Source organism: Oncorhynchus clarkii, chromosome 12 (assembly GCF_045791955.1).
Source record: "Oncorhynchus clarkii lewisi isolate Uvic-CL-2024 chromosome 12, UVic_Ocla_1.0, whole genome shotgun sequence".
NCBI lineage: Eukaryota > Metazoa > Chordata > Actinopteri > Salmoniformes > Salmonidae > Oncorhynchus > Oncorhynchus clarkii.
The window spans coordinates 101,250,000-101,275,234 of NC_092158.1; the positions used below are offsets into that span (position 1 = coordinate 101,250,000).

General features: G+C 46.0%; 2 protein-coding genes across 2 annotated transcripts in view; one reads left to right on the plus strand and one right to left on the minus strand.

The window, feature by feature from the left end:
• The window catches only part of LOC139421752 (NLR family CARD domain-containing protein 3-like), a 1,082,035-nt gene that overhangs the window by 516,570 nt on the left and 540,230 nt on the right, over window positions 1-25,235 (plus strand). The gene's annotated exons all lie outside the window — the stretch shown is intronic.
• The window catches only part of LOC139421714 (H(+)/Cl(-) exchange transporter 7-like), a 64,838-nt gene that overhangs the window by 34,204 nt on the left and 5,399 nt on the right, over window positions 1-25,235 (minus strand). The window contains exons 3-9 of the mRNA XM_071172828.1: window positions 17,678-17,743; window positions 17,334-17,399; window positions 17,067-17,199; window positions 10,181-10,290; window positions 5,342-5,422; window positions 5,089-5,151; window positions 980-1,063 (exon numbers count right to left, since the gene is read on the minus strand). Of these exons, the coding sequence (XP_071028929.1) occupies window positions 980-1,063; window positions 5,089-5,151; window positions 5,342-5,422; window positions 10,181-10,290; window positions 17,067-17,199; window positions 17,334-17,399; window positions 17,678-17,743 (603 nt within the window). The remainder of the gene's footprint in view (window positions 1-979; window positions 1,064-5,088; window positions 5,152-5,341; window positions 5,423-10,180; window positions 10,291-17,066; window positions 17,200-17,333; window positions 17,400-17,677; window positions 17,744-25,235) is intronic.

Consider the following 25,235-nt stretch of genomic DNA (forward strand, 5'->3'; position numbering starts at 1 on the left):
CATTAAACACTATGTAGAGGACATGTTAGACAGTAGATACCACACATTAAACACTATGTAGAGGACATGTTAGACAGTAGATACCACACATTAAACACTATGTAGAGGACATGTTAGACAGTAGATACCACACATTAAACACCATGTAGAGGACATGTTAGACAGTAGATACCACACATTAAACACTATGTAGAGGACATGTTAGACAGTAGATACCACACATTAAACACTATGTAGAGGACATGTTAGACAGTAGATACCACACATTAAACACTATGTAGAGGACATGTTAGACAGTAGATACCACACATTAAACACTATGTAGAGGACATGTTAGACAGTAGATACCACACATTAAACACTATGTAGAGGACATGTTAGACAGTAGATACCACACATTAAACACTATGTAGAGGACATGTTAGACAGTAGATACCACACATTAAACACTATGTAGAGGACATGTTAGACAGTAGATACCACACATTAAACACCATGTAGAGGACATGTTAGACAGTAGATACCACACATTAAACACCATGTAGAGGACATGTTAGACAGTAGATACCACACATTAAACACTATGTAGAGGACATGTTAGACAGTAGATACCACACATTAAACACTATGTAGAGGACATGTTAGACAGTAGATACCACACATTAAACACTATGTAGAGGACATGTTAGACAGTAGATACCACACATTAAACACTATGTAGAGGACATGTTAGACAGTAGATACCACACATTAAACACTATGTAGAGGACATGTTAGACAGTAGACACCACACATTAAACACTATGTAGAGGACATGTTAGACAGTAGATACCACACATTAAACACTATGTAGAGGACATGTTAGACAGTAGATACCACACATTAAACACTATGTAGAGGACATGTTAGACAGTAGATACCACACATTAAACACTATGTAGAGGACATGTTACAACCAGACTGTACAACACCCTCCTACCTTGAAGTCTTTCTTCAGGGAGGTACTGCGTCCCTGGGAGACTCCTGCTGCCACCACGGCACCAGAGTGGATCATGGGACCTTCCTACAGGATTATGGGGTAGGGAGACAGAGGCCGTCAAACACACACACACACACGGCCGTCAGATACACACAGACACTGGTTGGTCACCTCATTAGTCAGTCTGTATTTCACCTCATTAGTCAGTCTGTATTTCACCTCATTAGTCAGTCTGTATTTCACCTCATTAGTCCGTCTGTATTTCACCTGGCCGGTTGGTCACCTCATTAGTCAGTCTGTATGTCACCTGGCCGGTTGGTCACCTCATTAGTCAGTCTGTATTTCACCTCATTAGTCAGTCTGTATTTCACCTCATTAGTCAGTCTGTATTTCACCTCATTAGTCCGTCTGTATTTCACCTGGCCGGTTGGTCACCTCATTAGTCAGTCTGTATTTCACCTGGCCGGTTAGTCACCTCATTAGTCAGTCTGTATTTCACCTGGCCGGTTAGTCACCTCATTAGTCAGTCTGTATGTCACCTGGCCGGTTGGTCACCTCATTAGTCAGTCTGTATTTCACCTCATTAGTCAGTCTGTATTTCACCTCATTAGTCAGTCTGTATTTCACCTCATTAGTCAGTCTGTATGTCACCTGGCCGGTTTGTCATCTTATTAGTGGGAAGGTGTTTCACCAGGCTGGCCCAGGCGATATTTAAGAGTGTCTGACCCAGGTGATATTTAAGAGAGTCTGGCCCAGGTGATATTTAAGAGAGTCTGGCCCAGGTGATATTTAAGAGAGTCTGGCCCAGGTGATATTTAAGAGCGTCTGACCCAGGTGATATTTAAGAGCGTCTGGCCCAGGTGATATTTAAGAGAGTCTGGCCCAGGTGATATTTAAGAGAGTCTGGCCCAGGTGAAATTTAAGAGAGTCTGACCCAGGTGATATTTAAGAGTGTCTGGCCCAGGTGATATTTAAGAGAGTCTGGCCCAGGTGATATTTAAGAGAGTCTGGCCCAGGTGATATTTAAGAGAGTCTGGCCCAGGTGATATTTAAGAGTGTCTGGCCCAGTGCTCCAGTTGTATTGGTAGATATGGAGGGTTAACTCCTCTAGTTGTCTTGAAGGATGTGGAGGGTTAACTCCTTTAGTTGTCTTGATAGATGTGGAGGGTTAACTCCTATAGTTGTCTTGATAGATGTGGAGGGTTAACTCCTCTAGTTGTCTTGATAGATGTGGAGGGTTAACTCCTTTAGTTGTCTTGATAGATGTGGAGGGTTAACTCCTATAGTTGTCTTGATAGATGTGGAGGGTTAACTCCTCTAGTTGTCTTGAAAGATGTGGAGGGTTAACTCCTCTAGTTGTCTTGATAGATGTGGAGGGTTAACTCCTCTAGTTGTCTTGATAGATGTGGAGGGTTAACTCCTCTAGTTGTCTTGATAGATGTGGAGGGTTAACTCCTCTAGTTGTCTTGATAGATGTGGAGGGTTAACTCCTCTAGTTGTCTTGATAGATGTGGAGGGTTAACTCCTCTAGTTGTCTTGATAGATGTGGAGGGTTAACTCCTCTAGTTGTCTTGAAAGATGTGGAGGGTTAACTCCTCTAGTTGTCTTGATAGATGTGGAGGGTTAACTCCTCTAGTTGTCTTGATAGATGTGGAGGGTTAACTCCTCTAGTTGTCTTGATAGATGTGGAGGGTTAACTCCTCTAGTTGTCTTGATAGATGTGGAGGGTTAACTACCTAGTTGTCTTGATAAATGTGGAGGGTTAACTCCTCTAGTTGTCTTGATAGATGTGGAGGGTTAACTACCTAGTTGTCTTGACAGATGTGGAGGGTTAACTTCTCTAGTTGTCTTGATAGATGTGGAGGGTTAACTTCTCTAGTTGTCTTGATAGATGTGGAGGGTTAACTCCTCTAGTTGTCTTGATAGATGTGGAGGGTTAACTCCTCCAGTTGTCTTGATAGATGTGGAGGGTTAACTCCTCTAGTTGTCTTGATAGATGTGGAGGGTTAACTCCTCTAGTTGTCTTGATAGATGTGGAGGGTTAACTCCTTTAGTTGTCTTGATAGATGTGGAGGGTTAACTCCTCTAGTTGTCTTGATAGATGTGGAGGGTTAACTCCTCTAGTTGTCTTGATAGATGTGGAGGGTTAACTCCTCTAGTTGTCTTGATAGATGTGGAGGGTTAACTCCTCTAGTTGTCTTGATAGATGTGGAGGGTTAACTCCTTTAGTTGTCTTGATAGATGTGGAGGGTTAACTCCTCTAGTTGTCTTGATAGATGTGGAGGGTTAACTCCTCTAGTTGTCTTGATAGATGTGGAGGGTTAACTCCTCTAGTTGTCTTGATAGATGTGGAGGGTTAACTCCTCTAGTTGTCTTGATAGATGTGGAGGGTTAACTCCTCTAGTTGTCTTGATAGATGTGGAGGGTTAACTCCTCTAGTTGTCTTGATAGATGTGGAGGGTTAACTCCTCTAGTTGTCTTGATAGATGTGGAGGGTTAACTCCTCTAGTTGTCTTGATAGATGTGGAGGGTTAACTCCTCTAGTTGTCTTGATAGATGTGGAGGGTTAACTCCTCTAGTTGTCTTGATAGATGTGGAGGGTTAACTCCTCTAGTTGTCTTGATAGATGTGGAGGGTTAACTCCTCTAGTTGTCTTGATATATGTGGAGGGTTAACTCCTCTAGTTGTCTTGATAGATGTGGAGGGTTAACTCCTCTAGTTGTCTTGATAGATGTGGAGGGTTAACTCCTCTAGTTGTCTTGATAGATGTGGAGGGTTAACTCCTCTAGTTGTCTTGATAGATGTGGAGGGTTAACTCCTCTAGTTGTCTTGATAGATGTGGAGGGTTAACTCCTCTAGTTGTCTTGATATATGTGGAGGGTTAACTCCTCTAGTTGTCTTGATAGATGTGGAGGGTTAACTCCTCTAGTTGTCTTGATAGATGTGGAGGGTTAACTCCTCTAGTTGTCTTGATAGATGTGGAGGGTTAACTCCTCTAGTTGTCTTGATAGATGTGGAGGGTTAACTCCTCTAGTTGTCTTGATAGATGTGGAGGGTTAACTCCTCTAGTTGTCTTGATAGATGTGGAGGGTTACCACCTTTAGTTGTGTCTCCCTATCTGATTGTTAGACATTCGTTTATCTGTTGTCCCTGATTTAGTTTTCCTCCAACTTTGTGGTTTCCTTCCTGTCTTTCAGTTTGGTGTGGGTTTTTATTTTGTTTGCCTGTTCTTGGTCAATTCAGTGGGTCTCATGGTGGGTCTCTCTGAGATGCCAGTTGTTGTTGCTAGGCAACATTCAGTGGACACTGTGGACACTGTTGTTGCTAGGCAACATTCAGTAGACACTCCCATGAGTGTCTTTCAGAACCCCTCCTAAAACCAGACCTGTTTCCTTCTGGTTGTTGTTGCTAGGCAACATTCAGTAGACACTCCCATGAGTGTCTTTCAGAACCCCTTAAAACCAGACCTGTTTCCCTTTGGTTGTTGTTGCTAGGCAACATTCAGTAGACACTCCCATGAGTGTCTTTCAGAACCCCTCCTAAAAACCAGACCTGTTTCCTTCTGGTTGTTGTTGCTAGGCAACATTCAGTAGACACTCCCATGAGTGTCTTTCAGAACCCCTCCTAAAAACCAGACCTGTTTCCTTTTGGTTGTTGTCAGTGACTCTTCGTTAGTTCCGCCTTCTTCTGTCTGAGTGACATTCATTGTTTGCTTGCCGAGGAACGTAACAATAAACTGACTTGAACCAGGACTCGTGTTCTATCACGGTCACCTGACCAGGACTCGCGTTCTATCACGGTCACCTGACCAATTACCAACATCCATGACCGTCACAGCCCGACTCACCACAAGACAAGGAATACGCACACATAAGTACATGCAGACACACACAGACAAACTCATACGTACATCCAGACACACACACAGACAAACTCATACATACATGCAGACACACACACAGACAAACTCATACATACATCCAGACACACACACAGACAAACTCATACATACATGCAGACACACACAGATAAACTCATACATACATGCAGACACACACACAGACAAACTCATACATACATCCAGACACACACACATCCCCAGTGTTTACCTTTCCAACAGCGAGTCCCCCGGCGACAGAGCAGATCACACCACACACCTTCACCACCAGGGTCTGTAGAACACACACACACACACACACACACACACACACACACACACAGTGACCCCTGACCTATATATAATATAATGTCTGATATCTTTGCCTCATAAGAGACATCATTCCTACTGCCAACAACAACAACATTTAAAAGATGAGGGTTTAGATGTGACATTTGTCTCTGAGCAGCAAGTGATCAGTTTACCTTGAGTCTCACCACCCGGGGGATCTTCACTCCGTTCAGATAACACTTAATCTGGGGTATCCCACTTCCTGCTGCTCCTGGCTGAGGAGAGAGAGAGATGTTAGTTCCACCCCAGGGTCAACAGACTGGCCCCAGGGTCAACAGACTGGCTGAGGAGAGAGAGAAAGATGTTAGATCCACCCCAGGGTCAACAGACTGTAGTCTAACACGGTGGTTCAGACTGTAGTCTAACACAGTGGTTCAGACTGTAGTCTAACACAGTGGTTCAGACTGTAGTCTAACACAGTGGTTCAGACTGTAGTCTAACACGGTGGTTCAGACTGTAGTCTAACACGGGGGTTCAGACTGTAGTCTAACACGGTGGTTCAGACTGTAGTCTAACACGGTGGTTCAGACTGTAGTCTAACACGGTGGTTCAGACTGTAGTCTAACAGGGTGGTTCAGACTGTAGTCTAACACGGGGGTTCAGACTGTAGTCTAACACGGTGGTTCAGACTGTAGTCTAACACTGGGGTTCAGACTGTAGTCTAACACAGTGGTTCAGACTGTAGTCTAACACGGTGGTTCAGACTGTAGTCTAACAGGGTGGTTCAGACTGTAGTCTAACAGGGTAGTTCAGACTGTAGTCTAACACGGTGGTTCAGACTGTAGTCTAACACGGTGGTTCAGACTGTAGTCTAACACGGTGGTTCAGACTGTAGTCTAACACGGTGGTTCAGACTGTAGTCTAACAGGGTGGTTCAGACTGTAGTCTAACACGGGGGTTCAGACTGTAGTCTAACACGGTGGTTCAGACTGTAGTCTAACACTGGGGTTCAGACTGTAGTCTAACACAGTGGTTCAGACTGTAGTCTAACACGGTGGTTCAGACTGTAGTCTAACAGGGTGGTTCAGACTGTAGTCTAACAGGGTGGTTCAGACTGTAGTCTAACACGGTGGTTCAGACTGTAGTCTAACACGGTGGTTCAGACTGTAGTCTAACACGGTGGTTCAGACTGTAGTCTAACACGGTGGTTCAGACTGTAGTCTAACACAGTGGTTCAGACTGTAGTCTAACACGGTGGTTCAGACTGTAGTCTAACACAGTGGTTCAGACTGTAGTCTAACACGGTGGTTCAGACTGTAGTCTAACACGGTGGTTCAGACTGTAGTCTAACACGGTGGTTCAGACTGTAGTCTAACACGGTGGTTCAGACTGTAGTCTAACACAGTGGTTCACCACCCCAGGGTCAACAGACTGTAGTCTAACACAGTGGTTCAGACTGTAGTCTAACACAGTGGTTCACCACCCCAGGGTCAACAGACTGTAGTCTAACACGGTGGTTCAGACTGTAGTCTAACACGGTGGTTCAGACTGTAGTCTAACACGGTGGTTCAGACTGTAGTCTAACACGGTGGTTCAGACTGTAGTCTAACACGGTGGTTCAGACTGTAGTCTAACACGGTGGTTCAGACTGTAGTCTAACACGGTGGTTCAGACTGTAGTCTAACACAGTGGTTCAGACTGTAGTCTAACACGGTGGTTCAGACTGTAGTCTAACACAGTGGTTCAGACTGTAGTCTAACACAGTGGTTCAGACTGTAGTCTAACACAGTGGTTCAGACTGTAGTCTAACACGGTGGTTCAGACTGTAGTCTAACACAGTGGTTCAGACTGTAGTCTAACACGGTGGTTCAGACTGTAGTCTAACACAGTGGTTCAGACTGTAGTCTAACACAGTGGTTCAGACTGTAGTCTAACACAGTGGTTCAGACTGTAGTCTAACACGGTGGTTCAGACTGTAGTCTAACACAGTGGTTCAGACTGTAGTCTAACACGGTGGTTCAGACTGTAGTCTAACACGGTGGTTCAGACTGTAGTCTAACACGGTGGTTCAGACTGTAGTCTAACACGGTGGTTCAGACTGTAGTCTAACACAGTGGTTCAGACTGTAGTCTAACACGGTGGTTCAGACTGTAGTCTAACACGGTGGTTCAGACTGTAGTCTAACACGGTGGTTCAGACTGTAGTCTAACACGGTGGTTCAGACTGTAGTCTAACACAGTGGTTCAGACTGTAGTCTAACACAGTGGTTCAGACTGTAGTCTAACACGGTGGTTCAGACTGTAGTCTAACACGGTGGTTCAGACTGTAGTCTAACACAGTGGTTCAGACTGTAGTCTAACACGGTGGTTCAGACTGTAGTCTAACACGGGGGTTCAGACTGTAGTCTAACACGGTGGTTCAGACTGTAGTCTAACACGGTGGTTCAGACTGTAGTCTAACACGGTGGTTCAGACTGTAGTCTAACAGGGTGGTTCAGACTGTAGTCTAACACGGGGGTTCAGACTGTAGTCTAACACGGTGGTTCAGACTGTAGTCTAACACTGGGGTTCAGACTGTAGTCTAACACAGTGGTTCAGACTGTAGTCTAACACGGTGGTTCAGACTGTAGTCTAACAGGGTGGTTCAGACTGTAGTCTAACAGGGTGGTTCAGACTGTAGTCTAACACGGTGGTTCAGACTGTAGTCTAACACGGTGGTTCAGACTGTAGTCTAACACGGTGGTTCAGACTGTAGTCTAACACGGTGGTTCAGACTGTAGTCTAACAGGGTGGTTCAGACTGTAGTCTAACACGGGGGTTCAGACTGTAGTCTAACACGGTGGTTCAGACTGTAGTCTAACACTGGGGTTCAGACTGTAGTCTAACACAGTGGTTCAGACTGTAGTCTAACACGGTGGTTCAGACTGTAGTCTAACAGGGTGGTTCAGACTGTAGTCTAACAGGGTGGTTCAGACTGTAGTCTAACACGGTGGTTCAGACTGTAGTCTAACACGGTGGTTCAGACTGTAGTCTAACACGGTGGTTCAGACTGTAGTCTAACACGGTGGTTCAGACTGTAGTCTAACACAGTGGTTCAGACTGTAGTCTAACACGGTGGTTCAGACTGTAGTCTAACACGGTGGTTCAGACTGTAGTCTAACACGGTGGTTCAGACTGTAGTCTAACACGGTGGTTCAGACTGTAGTCTAACACGGTGGTTCAGACTGTAGTCTAACACGGTGGTTCAGACTGTAGTCTAACACAGTGGTTCACCACCCCAGGGTCAACAGACTGTAGTCTAACACAGTGGTTCAGACTGTAGTCTAACACAGTGGTTCACCACCCCAGGGTCAACAGACTGTAGTCTAACACGGTGGTTCAGACTGTAGTCTAACACGGTGGTTCAGACTGTAGTCTAACACGGTGGTTCAGACTGTAGTCTAACACGGTGGTTCAGACTGTAGTCTAACACGGTGGTTCAGACTGTAGTCTAACACGGTGGTTCAGACTGTAGTCTAACACGGTGGTTCAGACTGTAGTCTAACACAGTGGTTCAGACTGTAGTCTAACACGGTGGTTCAGACTGTAGTCTAACACAGTGGTTCAGACTGTAGTCTAACACAGTGGTTCAGACTGTAGTCTAACACAGTGGTTCAGACTGTAGTCTAACACGGTGGTTCAGACTGTAGTCTAACACAGTGGTTCAGACTGTAGTCTAACACGGTGGTTCAGACTGTAGTCTAACACAGTGGTTCAGACTGTAGTCTAACACAGTGGTTCAGACTGTAGTCTAACACAGTGGTTCAGACTGTAGTCTAACACGGTGGTTCAGACTGTAGTCTAACACAGTGGTTCAGACTGTAGTCTAACACGGTGGTTCAGACTGTAGTCTAACACGGTGGTTCAGACTGTAGTCTAACACGGTGGTTCAGACTGTAGTCTAACACGGTGGTTCAGACTGTAGTCTAACACAGTGGTTCAGACTGTAGTCTAACACGGTGGTTCAGACTGTAGTCTAACACGGTGGTTCAGACTGTAGTCTAACACGGTGGTTCAGACTGTAGTCTAACACGGTGGTTCAGACTGTAGTCTAACACAGTGGTTCAGACTGTAGTCTAACACAGTGGTTCAGACTGTAGTCTAACACGGTGGTTCAGACTGTAGTCTAACACGGTGGTTCAGACTGTAGTCTAACACAGTGGTTCAGACTGTAGTCTAACACGGTGGTTCAGACTGTAGTCTAACACGGTGGTTCACCACCCCAGGGCCAACAGACTGTAGTCTAACACAGTGGTTCAGACTGTAGTCTAACACGGGGGTTCAGACTGTAGTCTAACACGGTGGTTCAGACTGTAGTCTAACAGGGTGGTTCAGACTGTAGTCTAACACGGTGGTTCAGACTGTAGTCTAACACGGTGGTTCAGACTGTAGTCTAACACGGTGGTTCAGACTGTAGTCTAACACGGTGGTTCAGACTGTAGTCTAACACGGTGGTTCAGACTGTAGTCTAACACAGTGGTTCAGACTGTAGTCTAACACGGTGGTTCAGACTGTAGTCTAACACGGTGGTTCAGACTGTAGTCTAACACAGTGGTTCAGACTGTAGTCTAACACGGTGGTTCAGACTGTAGTCTAACACGGTGGATCAGACTGTAGTCTAACACGGTGGTTCAGACTGTGGTCTAACACGGTGGTTCAGACTGTAGTCTAACACGGTGGTTCAGACTGTAGTCTAACACGGTGGTTCAGACTGTAGTCTAACACGGTGGTTCAGACTGTAGTCTAACACGGTGGTTCAGACTGTAGTCTAACACGGTGGTTCACCACCCCAGGGCCAACAGACTGTAGTCTAACACGGTGGTTCACACAGCTTGTTATTAGACTATGATTAACCAAGGCTCAATTCAAACCCCCACCTGTCCAGCAGTGCACTAGTTTCATACTTACGCGCGCACGCACGCACGCAACACACACACACACACTTTGAACACTTACCTCAGAAGGCTACACACACACTCCCCGTCTCCCTCTTACCTCGAAGAACGCCACTATGACAGCGCCCACCATGACGAAGGCAGAGTTCAGCACAGCCCAGAGGATGAGAGAGATGGAGAGACCTCCCACCTCTGTAAACTTCTCGATGTCTGGGAGGGGGCAGAGGGTCAAGGACAGGTAACAAACAACCAATCACACGCCACCACGATGCAAGGTCCAGCCCTCCCCGACCAACCACAGAGCAGGACACTGGACCTCTACTGCTTCATGATCTTTTGTCTGAAGGGGATGATTGGCAGCATTCTGATCAATAAGGTTTGATTTGATATATATTAGGATCCCATTAGACCAGGCCAATGGGGACAGCTAGTGTTACTGGGGTTTGATACATTAGGATCCCATTAGACCAGGCCAATGGGGACAGCTAGTGTTACTGGGTTTGATATATTAGGATCCCCATTAGACCAGGCCAATGGGGACAGCTAGTGTTACTGGGGTTTGATACATTAGGATCCCATTAGACCAGGCCAATGGGGACAGCTAGTGTTACTGGGGTTTGATACATTAGGATCCCATTAGACCAGGCCAATGGGGACAGCTAGTGTTACTGGGGTTTGATATATTAGGATCCCCATTAGACCAGGCCAATGGGGACAGCTAGTGTTACTGGGGTTGGATATATTAGGATCCCATTAGACCAGGCCAATGGGGACAGCTAGTGTTACTGGGGTTGGATATATTAGGATCCCATTAGACCAGGCCAATGGGGACAGCTAGTGTTACTGGGGTTTGATATATTAGGATTCCCATTAGACCAGGCCAATGGGGACAGCTAGTGTTACTGGGGTTGGATATATTAGGATCCCATTAGACCAGGCCAATGGGGACAGCTAGTGTTACTGGGGTTGGATATATTAGGATCCCATTAGACCAGGCCAATGGGGACAACTAGTGTTACTGGGGTTGGATATATTAGGATCCCATTAGACCAGGCCAATGGGGACAGCTAGTGTTACTGGGGTTGGATATATTAGGATCCCTATTAGACCAGGCCAATGGGGACAGCTAGTGTTACTGGGGTTGGATATATTAGGATCCCATTAGACCAGGCCAATGGGGACAGCTAGTGTTACTGGGGTTGGATATATTAGGATCCCATTAGACCAGGCCAATGGGGACAGCTAGTGTTACTGGGGTTTGATACATTAGGATCCCATTAGACCAGGCCAATGGGGACAGCTAGTGTTACTGGGGTTTGATATATTAGGATTCAGTAGGTCACATGTCAGTACCCACACACACAACCAGTAGGTCACATGTCAGTACCCACACACACAACCAGTAGGTCACATGTCAGTACCTACACACAACCAGTAGGTCACATGTCAGTACCTACAGACAACCAGTAGGTCACATGTCAGTACCCACACACACAACCAGTAGGTCACATGTCAGTACCCACACACACAACCAGTAGGTCACATGTCAGTACCCACACACACAACCAGTAGGTCACATGTCAGTACCTACACACAACCAGTAGGTCACATGTCAGTACCCACACACACAACCAGTAGGTCACATGTCAGTACCCACACACACAAACAGTAGGTCACATGTCACTACCCACACACACAACCAGTAGGTCACATGTCAGTACCCACACACACAACCAGTAGGTCACATGTCAGTACCCACACACACAACCAGTAGGTCACATGTCAGTACCCACACACACAACCAGTAGGTCACATGTCAGTACCTACACACACAACCAGTAGGTCACATGTCAGTACCCACACACACAACCAGTAGGTCACATGTCAGTACCCACACACAACCAGTAGGTCACATGTCAGTACCCACACACACAACCAGTAGGTCACATGTCAGTACCCACACACACAACCAGTAGGTCACATGTCAGTACCCACACACACAACCAGTAGGTCACATGTCAGTACCCACACACAAAACCAGTAGGTCACATGTCAGTACCCACACACAACCAGTAGGTCACATGTCAGTACCCACACAACCAGTAGGTCACATGTCAGTACCTACACAACCAGTAGGTCACATGTCAGTACCTACACAACCAGTAGGTCACATGTCAGTACCCACACACAACCAGTAGGTCACATGTCAGTACCCACACACAACCAGTAGGTCACATGTCAGTACCCACACACACAACCAGTAGGTCACATGTCAGTACCCACACACACAACCAGTAGGTCACATGCCAGTACCTACTCACAACCAGTAGGTCACGTGTCAGTACCTACACACAACCAGTAGGTCACATGTCAGTACCCACACACACAACCAGTAGGTCACATATCAGTACCTACACACAACCAGTAGGTCACATGTCAGTACCTACACAACCAGTAGGTCACATGTCAGTACCTACACAACCAGTAGGTCACATGTCAGTACCTACACAACCAGTAGGTCACATGTCAGTACCTACACAACCAGTAGGTCACATGTCAGTACCTATACAACCAGTAGGTCACATGTCAGTACCTATACACACAACCAGTAGGTCACATGTCAGTACCCACACACACAACCAGTAGGTCACATGTCAGTACCCACACACACAACCAGTAGGTCACATGTCAGTACCCACACACACAACCAGTAGGTCACATGTCAGTACCCACACACACAACCAGTAGGTCACATGTCAGTACCTACACACACAACCAGTAGGTCACATGTCAGTACCTACACAACCAGTAGGTCACATGTCAGTACCTACACAACCAGTAGGTCACATGTCAGTACCTACACAACCAGTAGGTCACATGTCAGTACCTACACAACCAGTAGGTCACATGTCAGTACCTATGCAACCAGTAGGTCACATGTCAGTACCTATACACACAACCAGTAGGTCACATGTCAGTACCCACACAACCAGTAGGTCACATGTCAGTACCCACACAACCAGTAGGTCACATGTCAGTACCTACACAACCAGTAGGTCACATGTCAGTACCTACACACACAACCAGTAGGTCACATGTCAGTACCTACACAACCAGTAGGTCACATGTCAGTACCTACACACAACCAGTAGGTCACATGTCAGTACCCACACAACCAGTAGGTCACATGTCAGTACCTACACAACCAGTAGGTCACATGTCAGTACCCACACACACAACCAGTAGGTCACATGTCAGTACCTACACAACCAGTAGGTCACATGTCAGTACCTACACAACCAGTAGGTCACATGTCAGTACCCACACAACCAGTAGGTCACATGTCAGTACCTACACACACAACCAGTAGGTCACATGTCAGTACACACACAACCAGTAGGTCACATGTCAGTACACACACAACCAGTAGGTCACATGTCAGTACCTATACAACCAGTAGGTCACATGTCAGTACCTATACAACCAGTAGGTCACATGTCAGTACCTACACAACCAGTAGGTCACATGTCAGTACCTACACACAACCAGTAGGTCCCATGTCAGTACCCACACAACCAGTAGGTCACATTTCAGTACCTACACAACCAGTAGGTCACATGTCAGTACCTACACAACCAGTAGGTCACATGTCAGTACACACACAACCAGTAGGTCACATGTCAGTACCTATACAACCAGTAGGTCCCATGTCAGTACCCACACAACCAGTAGGTCACATTTCAGTACCTACACAACCAGTAGGTCACATGTCAGTACCTACACAACCAGTAGGTCACATGTCAGTACACACACAACCAGTAGGTCACATGTCAGTACCTATACAACCAGTAGGTCACATGTCAGTACCTATACAACCAGTAGGTCACATGTCAGTACCTACACAACCAGTAGGTCACATGTCAGTACCTACACACAACCAGTAGGTCCCATGTCAGTACCCACACAACCAGTAGGTCACATGTCAGTACCTATACAACCAGTAGGTCACATGTCAGTACCCACACACACAACCAGTAGGTCACATGTCAGCACCCACACACACAACCAGTAAGTCACATGTCAGTACCTACACACAACCAGTAGGTCACATGTCAGCACCCACACACACAACCAGTAGGTCACATGTCAGTACCCACACACACAACCAGTAGGTCACATGTCAGTACCCACACAACCAGTAGGTCACAAGGGGAGATGCATTGTGCCGTGAGGTGTTGCTTCATTTGTTTTTATAAACCAGGTTTGCTGATTATTTGATGTATATAAGATGGGAGTTCCATGCACTCACGGCTCTGTACAATACTGAATGTTTCCTTGAATTTGTTCTGGACCTGGGGACTGTGAAAAGACCCCTGGTGGCATGTCTGTTGGGGTAAGTGTGTGTGTCAGTGCTGTGTGTAACTTGACTATGCAAAAAAATTGGAATTTCCAACACAATGTTTCTTATAAAAACAGGAAGTGACACAGTCAGTCTTTCCTCAACTCTTAGCCAAGACAGACTGCCATGCATAGTATTAATATCAGCTCTCTGATTACAATGAAGAGCAAGATGTGCCACTCTGTTCTGGGCCAGCTGCAGCTTAACTAGGTCTTTCTTTGCAGCACTTGGCCATGACTGGACAATAATCAAGATAATATAAAACTAGAGACTACAGGACTTGACCATATGACTGGACAATAATCAAGATAATATAAAACTAGAGACTATAGGACTTGACCATATGACTGGACAATAATCAAGATAATATAAAACTAGAGACTACAGGACTTGACCATATGACTGGACAATAATCAAGATAATATAAAACTAGAGACTACAGGACTTGACCACATGACTGGACAATAATCAAGATAATATAAAACTAGAGACTACAGGACTTGACCATATGACTGGACAATAATCAAGATAATATAAAACTAGAGACTATAGGACTTGCTTCGTGGAGTGTGGAGTCAAAAAAAAACCTGAGAATCTCTTTATTAGGGACAGACCTCTCACCATCTTTACAATGATTGAATGTATATGTTTTGACCATGACAGTTTACATTCTAAGGTAACACCAAGTAATTTAGTCTCCTCAACTTGTTCAACAGCCACTACAACTAGCAACTACAGCTCATGAAGTCACTGAAAACCTTAACGTATATGGTTGAATCATCAGCATACGTGGACACATGCTTTGTTTAATGCCAGTGGCAGGTCAATGGTAAAAATAGAAAAGAGGTGAGGGCCTAGAGAGCTGCCCTGCGGTACACCACACTTTACATGTTTGACATTAGAGAAGCTTCCATTAAAGAAACCCCTTTGAGTTCTATTAGATAGATAGCTCTGAATCCATGATAAGGCAGAGGTACACTTTTACTTTCCTAAACACATTTAGAGACACATGTCAATGGCCGAACAAAGACAACTCTAAACTGGGCCTGGTGTCTCTAGGAGTTGGCCTCCCACAATGTACCAATGTTCCAGCACACACGCCTGTACTTAGGCCAATGCCAGTTTGGCAGAGAGAAAAGGGGTGAAGTTGGCTGCCAGAAAATCCATTCAGAGCCCTGCTGTAAACAAACCTGTTATCTAGCTAGATGGAGCTCACGGGGGATACTTTCAATTAGTGTATTTTGTAGTGAGTCGTTGTAGTATCCTTAAAGGCTTCTTAGAGTTACAACTCATGAGACTTAAGTACAGTTTAGTATTTAATTGTAATATAGAATTACATTCTTTGATGCACCTGGTTAAAAACTACCTGAAGCTTTCTTAATCACAGTTATAGAGGCAGACATTGGAAATAGCTACGGATAGCGGAGCACAAACCCCCGTCTTGAGTCAATACTGCCATCTATTGGTAAACATAAATATACCAGGTTACTACAGTAGTTTACATAGTTTACATGATGTTAGCGTTACAAGCTTACAACCACCAGCTATCTGCCTCCACATTGTGTGTTCGCTTCTGTCATGTTTCCGAGGGGATTATTTTTTTTAACTCTGTCTACCCAAACTCTTGATTTGTTGGGAGAGTTGTCCGCCTGAAGACTACCCTCCCGGAATTGGCCAAAGAATTCCAACATGTACTGGGATTTCAGAAACTAAAACTGGACATGACTAACCTGTGGGTGAGTGAGAGGAAGGACAGTCTGTTGTGGTACACAGACAAACGCTGTAGGATATTAAAACAGTGGAACACAGACCACCGCTGTAGGACGGGACAACAGTGGAACACAGACAAATGCTGTAGGATGTGCACAATCACAACATCATCTTTTTCTACACAGACACAATTTAACATGACAGTTCAGAGTATGGAACACCTTCTGAACTGTGGGTCAGTGCGTGGAAGGATATGACAGTTCTGTGATGTGAGTCAGTGTGTGGAAGGACATGACAGTTCTGTGATGTGGGTCAGTGTGTGGAAGGATATGACAGTTCTGTGATGTGGGTCAGTGTGTGGAAGGACATGACAGTTCTGTGATGTGGGTCAGTGTGTGGAAGGACATGACAGTTCTGTGATGTGGGTCAGTGTGTGGAAGGATATGACAGTTCTGTGATGTGGGTCAGTGTGTGGAAGGACATGACAGTTCTGTGATGTGGGTCAGTGTGTGGAAGGACATGACAGTTATGTGATGTGGGTCAGTGTGTGGAAGGATATGACAGTTCTGTGATGTGAGTCAGTGTGTGGAAGGACATGACAGTTCTGTGATGTGGGTCAGTGTGTGGAAGGACATGACAGTTATGTGATGTGGGTCAGTGTGTGGAAGGATATGACAGTTCTGTGATGTGGGTCAGTGTGTGGAAGGATATGACAGTTCTGTGATGTGGGTCAGTGTGTGGAAGGATATGACAGTTCTGTGATGTGGAAGGATATGACAGTTCTGTGATGTGGGTCAGTGAGCGGAAGGATATGACAGTTCTGTGATGTGGAAGGATATGACAGTTCTGTGATGTGGGTCAGTGAGCGGAAGGATACTCTGTTTGACAACGTAGTACTTGACCCCAGCCAGGTTCTCCACGGCGATATCTATGCAACAGGCTATGAGTCCAGTCAAGAAGCCAATAAGACCACAGATCACCCACCGACTGATTTCCAAACACTTGAACCCCTGAGGACGAGAGGGGAGAGAGATGGGGGGGGACATTAATGTGTGTGTGTGTGTGTGTGTGTGTGTGTGTGTGTGTGTGTGTGTGTGTGTGTGTAGGGTGGGGGGGGGGGGGGGGGGGGGGGTTCTCTACTTACTAAGAAGCTCATCCGTCTCTCCTCCTCCAGAAACAGCTGATTCTCACTGTTGTCATAGTCCAGACTCTGAAACACACACACACACTTTTACACCATCTATACTGCTCATAGAGACGTGGTGACCCTGGGAGGACTTTGGACTCTTGATAAAAGTACACCCACTAAACAAAAAACACATTTCATGTAAATATAGCGCTCGTTGTTTTTGGAAATCGTTTGTTATGACAGACCGGGGACAACAATTAATATGATAAACATTGTGTTAAGTCTCATGTACAAAACGTTGATTAGTTACGTTGTTCACCCTTCAGACCAGGTCCAAGGCCTCTGGTCCAAGGATTTACCTCATATTTGAGTGACAGCAGCTTCTCGTTGTGCGGGATCTCCTTGGGACAGCCCCTCACTGAGTCCTGAAGGAAGGATGCATTTGGTTAAGTATTAAAAAAACAAGGCCACGGGGGCCGTCTTCATCCCCTCTCCTTGTCTAGTCCCCTTCACATATCATCTGGAACACAGGATAGGTGAGAGCAGAGCCATACAGGAAGGACGTTAAGTTGGTCGTTCTCCCTTATACATGTAGACAAGCAGAGGAAGACAAAAAGTATACTATTGAGACACAGCCCAAGTGTCCATGCAGAATAACACCATTATGGATCACTGCAGAATAACACCATTATGGATCATTGCAGAATAACACCATTATGGATCACTGCAGAATAACACCATTATGGATCATTGCAGAACAACACCATTATGGATCATTACAGAACAACACCATTATGGATCATTGCAGAACAACACCATTATGGATCACTGCGGAACAACACCATTATGGATCGTTGCAGAACAACACCATTATGGATCATTGCAGAACAACACCATTATGGATCGCTGCAGAACACCACCATTATGGATCATTGCAGAACAACACCATTATGGATCATTGCAGAACAACACCATTATGGATCGCTGCAGAACACCACCATTATGGATCATTGCAGAACAACACCATTATGGATCACTGCAGAATAACACCATTATGGATCATTGCAGAATAACACCATTATAGATCACTGCAGAATAACACCATTATGGATCATTGCAGAACAACACCATTATGGATCATTACAGAACAACACCATTATGGATCATTGCAGAACAACACCATTGTGGATCATTGCAGAACAACACCATTATGGATCACTGCAGAACAACACCATTATGGATCATTGCAGAACAACACCATTATGGATCACTGCAGAACAACACCATTATGGATCATTGCAGAACAACACCATTGTGGATCGCTGCAGAACACCACCATTATGGATCGCTGCAGAACACCACCATTATGGATCATTGCAGAACAACACCATTATGGATCATTGCAGAACAACACCATTATGGATCATTACAGAACAACACCATTATGGATCATTGCAGAACAACACCATTATGGATCATTACAGAACAACACCATTGTGGATCATTGCAGAACAACACCATTAAAGATCATTACAGAACAACACCATTATGGATCATTGCAGAACAACACCATTATGGATCATTACAGAACAACACCATTATGGATCATTGCAGAACAACACCACAATCATCAGATTCTTTCTGACCCTCAGGCTCACAACGTAAACAGGCAAATCCAAATCATCCTAACAGGAAAATCTATTCCCTGTATAGTGCACTACTGTAGACAAGTGTCCATAGTGCAGTGACCAAAAGCAGTGGCCTATATATAGGGGATAGTATGGTGTCATTTGCAGTGTTTTCCATGAGCGCCAGCCATCGTATAAATCGCACGGTTACTATTTCTACTTCCTAATAAAAACTAGGCTACTTTTTATTTAAAAAGTGACTCGTCGGGATTTTGGCTCCACTTCCCCAAGAGTCAGATGTACTCATAGATACCCCTTTTAATATGTCTCTACATCCAGAATGAAGCAAGTTAGAGGAGCCAATGCTAACTATCATTAATGCAATGACTGGAAGTCTATAGGTACCTACTAGCATGCTAGCAGTTACCATAGATTTCCAGTCATTGTGCTAATGCTAGTTAGCAAGTTCCTTCAAACTGGACGCAGAGACATAAAAATGGTATCCACGTGTTCATCGGACTCTGGTGAAGTAGATGAAGGGCTTCCCGAAAGTATCTCTTTAAACCGTTCCATCCGCTAATCCTTCGAGCCCTCTCCCGTTAGACTGAATGACATGCATCTCCTAGAGATCTATTGATAGGATAGGTGCCTGTCAGTCACAAAGCCAGCGATGACAGGGAAAACGCAGTCTGCGGTATGTCCCACCTTCAGGGTACAAGTTGTGTGAGCTGTGATTGGTCGCAGTCAAATGTCCTTACAACTAAAAAGGAGAGAGCATGTTGCTGGTGAATTTGCACGTCCCATGTAATGTGTGATAACGAGGAGTCTAAATCCACCACTTAACCTAATTATTGTTTTCGTTTTCCGGCACATTCATTTATTTTCTTTTGCGTGTTTCACATGACCAGACATGCAACGTTTTCGATCACAGCATAGTGAACTGCCTACAACTGAACTGCCTACAACTGAACAGCAAGCGGTGACTAGTTAATGAAAGGTGTTGCTCTCCCTGAATAAAGTCGATCTCCTACATTCCTTTGCCGTTCAGAAATCATGCAAGGTGGATGGATATGTGTCCATGGTACCGCATTGGGACAAATAAAAACCAAAGGATTTACCAGGTTTCCTTTCCTACCATGCCAGAGCTCTCCTACCATGTCAGAGCTCTCCTACCATGTCAAAGCTCTACTAACATGTCAAAGCTCGCCTACCATGTCAAAGCTCTCCTACCATGTCAGAGCTCTCCTACCATGCCAGAGCTCTCCTACCATGCCAGAGCTCCCCTACCATGCCAGAGCTCTCCTACCATGCCAGAGCTCTCCTACCATGCCAGAGCTATCCTACCATGCCAGAGCTCCCCTACCATGCCAGAGCTCTCCTACCATGTCAGAGCTTGTTCTCCCATGTCAGAGCTCTCCTACCATGTCAGAGCTCCACTACCATGCCAGAGCTATCCTACCATGTCAGAGCTATCCTACCATGTCAGAGCTTGTTCTACAATGTCAGAGCTCTCCTACCATGTCAGAGCTCCCCTACCATGCCAGAGCTCTCCTACCATGCCAGAGCTATCCTACCATGCCAGAGCTCCCCTACCATGCCAGAGCTCTCCTACCATGTCAGAGCTTGTTCTACCATGCCAGAGCTCCACTACCATGCCAGAGCTATCCTACCATGTCAGAGCTATCCTACCATGTCAGAGCTTGTTGTACCATGTCAGAGCTCTCCTACCATGTCAGAGCTCCCCTACCATGCCAGAGCTCCCCTACCATGCCAGAGCTCCCCTACCATGCCAGAGCTCTCCCACCATGTCAGAGCTCTCCCACCATGTCAGAGCTCTCCCACCATGCCAGAGCTCTCCCACCATAGCTCTCCCACCATGTCAGAGCTCTCCCACCATGCCAGAGCTCTCCCACCATAGCTCTCCCACCATGTCAGAGCTCTCCCACCATGCCAGAGCTCTCCCACCATGCCAGAGCTCTCCCACCATAGCTCTCCCACCATGTCAGAGCTCTCCCACCATGCCAGAGCTCTCCCACCATAGCTCTCCTACCATGCCAGAGCTCTCCCACCATGTCAGAGCTCTCCCACCATGTCATAGCTCTCCCACCATGTCAGAGCTCTCCCACCATGCCAGAGCTCTCCCACCATAGCTCTCCCACCATGCCAGAGCTCTCCCACCATGCCAGAGCTCTCCCACCATGCCAGAGCTCTCCTACCATGCCAGAGCTCTCCTACCATGCCAGAGCTCTCCTACCATGTCAGAGCTCTCCTACCATGTCAGAGCTCTCCCACCATGTCAGAGCTCTCCCACCATGTCATAGCTCTCCCACCATGTCAGAGCTCTCCCACCATGCCAGAGCTCTCCCACCATAGCTCTCCCACCATGCCAGAGCTCTCCCACCATGCCAGAGCTCTCCCACCATGCCAGAGCTCTCCTACCATGCCAGAGCTCTCCTACCATGCCAGAGCTCTCCTACCATGTCAGAGCTCTCCTACCATGCCAGAGCTCTCCTACCATGTCAGAGCTCTCCTACCATGTCAGAGCTTCCCTACTAGCACAAAAATAATATTGTGATATTGATATCGTCAAAAGTAATATCCCATCAAATCCCCCCCATCACTAGAATTCACACGTTTTCATTTAAAATAGTTTTTTATTGCATCTCTACACAATATCACAACACATGTTTTCAATCTGGGAGGTACACACACAATCTACACACAACCTGGGAGGTACACACACAATCTACACACAACCTGGGAGGTACACACACAATCTACACACAACCTGGGAGGTACACACACAATCTACACACAACCTGGGAGGTACACACACAATCTACACACAACCTGGGAGGTACACACACAATCTACACACAACCTGGGAGGTACACACACAATCTACACACAACCTGGGAGGTACACACACAATCTACACACAACCTGGGAGGTACACACACAATCTACACACAACCTGGGAGGTACACACACAATCTACACACAACCTGGGAGGTACACACACAATCTACACCCAACCTGGGAGGTACACACACAATCTACACACAATCTGGGAGGTAAACCCAATCTACACCCAACCTGGGAGGTAAACCCAATCTACACCCAACCTGGGAGGTAAACACAATCTACACACAATCTGGGAGGTAAACCCAATCTACACCCAACCTGGGAGGTAAACCCAATCTACACCCAACCTGGGAGGTAAACCCAATCTACACCCAACCTGGGAGGTAAACCCAATCTACACCCAACCTGGGAGGTAAACCCAATCTACACCCAACCTGGGAGGTAAACCCAATCTACACCCAACCTGGGAGGTAAACCCAATCTACACCCAACCTGGGAGGTAAACCCAATCTACACCCAATCTACACCCAACTTGGGAGGTACACCCAATCTACACCCAATCTGGGAGGTACACACACAATCTACACCCAATCTGGGAGGTAAACCCAATCTACACCCAATCTGGGAGGTAAACCCAATCTACACCCAACCTGGGAGGTACACCCAATCTACACCCAACCTGGGAGGTACACACAATCTACACCCAATCTGGGAGGTACACACAATCTGGGAGGTACACACACAATCTACACACAATCTGGGAGGTACACACACAATCTACACACAATCTGGGAGGTAAACCCAATCTACACCCAATCTGGGAGGTAAACCCAATCTACACCCAATCTACACCCAACTTGGGAGGTACACCCAATCTACACCCAATCTGGGAGGTACACACACAATCTACACCCAATCTGGGAGGTAAACCCAATCTACACCCAATCTGGGAGGTAAACCCAATCTACACCCAACCTGGGAGGTACACCCAATCTACACCCAACCTGGGAGGTACACACAATCTACACCCAATCTGGGAGGTACACACAATCTGGGAGGTACACACAATCTGGGAGGTACACACAATCTACAACCAATCTGGGAGGTACACACACAATCTACACACAATCTGGGAGGTAAACCCAATCTACACCCAACCTGGGAGGTAAACCCAATCTACACCCAACCTGGGAGGTACACACAATCTACACCCAATCTGGGAGGTACACACAATCTGGGAGGTACACCCAATCTGGGAGGTACACCCAATCTACAACCAATCTGGGAGGTGCACACAATCTACACCCAATCTGGGAGGTACACACAATCTACACCCAATCTGGGAGGTACACACAATCTACACCCAATCTGGGAGGTACACACAATCTACACCCAATCTGGGAGGTACACACAATCTACACCCAATCTGGGAGGTACACACAATCTACACCCAACCTGGGAGGTATACACAATCTACACCCAATCTGGGAGGTACACACAATCTGGGAGGTACACCCAATCTGGGAGGTACACACAATCTACACCCAATCTGGGAGGTACACACAATCTACAACCAATCTGGGAGGTGCACACAATCTACACACAATCTGGGAGGTACACACAATCTGGGAGGTACACACAAGTATTCCATCCTGTCGCTGTGTATTTCGGATAGAATCAAGTCATTAGAATGTACCAGTCCACTCAAATATATCTCCTTGGACAAAACATTTCAGAACCCAGGGGAGAAAGCTTCACCCGACCCCCCCCCCACTAGGAGAAGGACCAATCAGAATGACCGATAGATTAACAGAATAGGGCTGGTTTGCCAAACACAGGAATAGCTTGAAGTGGAACTAAAACTGGGCATGGATTTCCCACACTCGTGCTTTACAAAGCCCATGACTCAGACCGGCTGTTGGTTAGTTGTTTTATTCACTGTCAGGTCATTTTGCAATGGTTAAATCCACGTTTTCAGACTGCTAAAATCAGGCTTCTGTTGATTACAGTCAGGCTTGTAGACCAGTGGATTACAGTCAGGCTTGTAGACCAGTGGATTACAGTCAGGCTTGTAGATCTGCTGCAGGGGATTTCAGTCAGGCTTGTAGACCAGTGGATTACAGTCAGGCTTGTAGACCAGTGGATTACAGTCAGGCTTGTAGACCAGTGGATTACAGTCAGGCTTGTAGATCTGCTGCAGGGGATTACAGTCAGGCTTGTAGACCAGTGGATTACAGTCAGGCTTGTAGACCAGTGGATTACAGTCAGGCTTGTAGATCTGCTGCAGGGGATTACAGTCAGGCTTGTAGACCTGTGGATTACAGTCAGGCTTGTAGATCTGCTGCAGGGGATTACAGTCAGGTTTGTAGACCAGTGGATTACAGTCAGGCTTGTAGACCAGTGGATTACAGTCAGGCTTGTAGACCAGTGGATTACAGTCAGGCTTGTAGACCAGTGGATTACAGTCAGGCTTGTAGACCAGTGGATTACAGTCAGGCTTGTAGACCAGTGGATTACAGTCAGGCTTGTAGACCTGCTGCAGTGGTTTACAGTCAGGCTTGTAGACCACTGGATTACAGTCAGGCTTGTAGGCCAGTGGATTACAGTCAGGCTTGTAGACCTGTGGATTACAGTCAGGTTTGTAGACCTGTTGCAGTGGATTACAGTCAGGTTTGTAGACCAGTGGATTACAGTCAGGCTTGTAGACCTGTTGCAGTGGATTACAGTCAGGCTTGTAGACCAGTGGATTACAGTCAGGCTTGTAGACCAGTGGATTACAGTCAGGCTTGTAGACCAGTGGATTACAGTCAGGCTTGTAGGAAGTATTAAGACCACACAATTGTTCTATTTAGAGGCCGTGTTTATTAATAGACTAGCTAGATCCACAACTTGTTCCCCAGATTTTAGTAGGCCTGAAGCACTGTACTGGAATTAGACTGTCACACTCAGCTGACCTTCATATATATATATAAATAAATAACTTCTTTAGGAAAACAGCCCTGATGTTGGAAACAACCATCATTATGTTGTCATCCAGAGAGTCATGTATTTTCCAAGAAATACCACATATTTTATAAAATAGCAGGTTTTGAAAAGGGACCAAAGAGTTTTGGTCTGCTTCGTGTTTTCATTTTTTGCCATGGCAAAAATAAAATAATACTGCGATAACCTGGTATCGGCCCTAAAAGGTGTATTTCACTGAGTGGAGAAACAGTCAGACGCTTCTAAGGCTGTGAAGCTACGGGGGGATCATACCGTCTGATCATCTGTGTCCCAACGCCTTCCATCGTCATGACTACGAGGACCTAGTTCTTTACTTGAATAAGGCGTCACTTGGAAGGCGTTTCGACACAGATGATCAGACCAAACGCGCTCACGACACGCAGGTTAAAATATCAAAACAAACATTCATTTGGGGACAGGT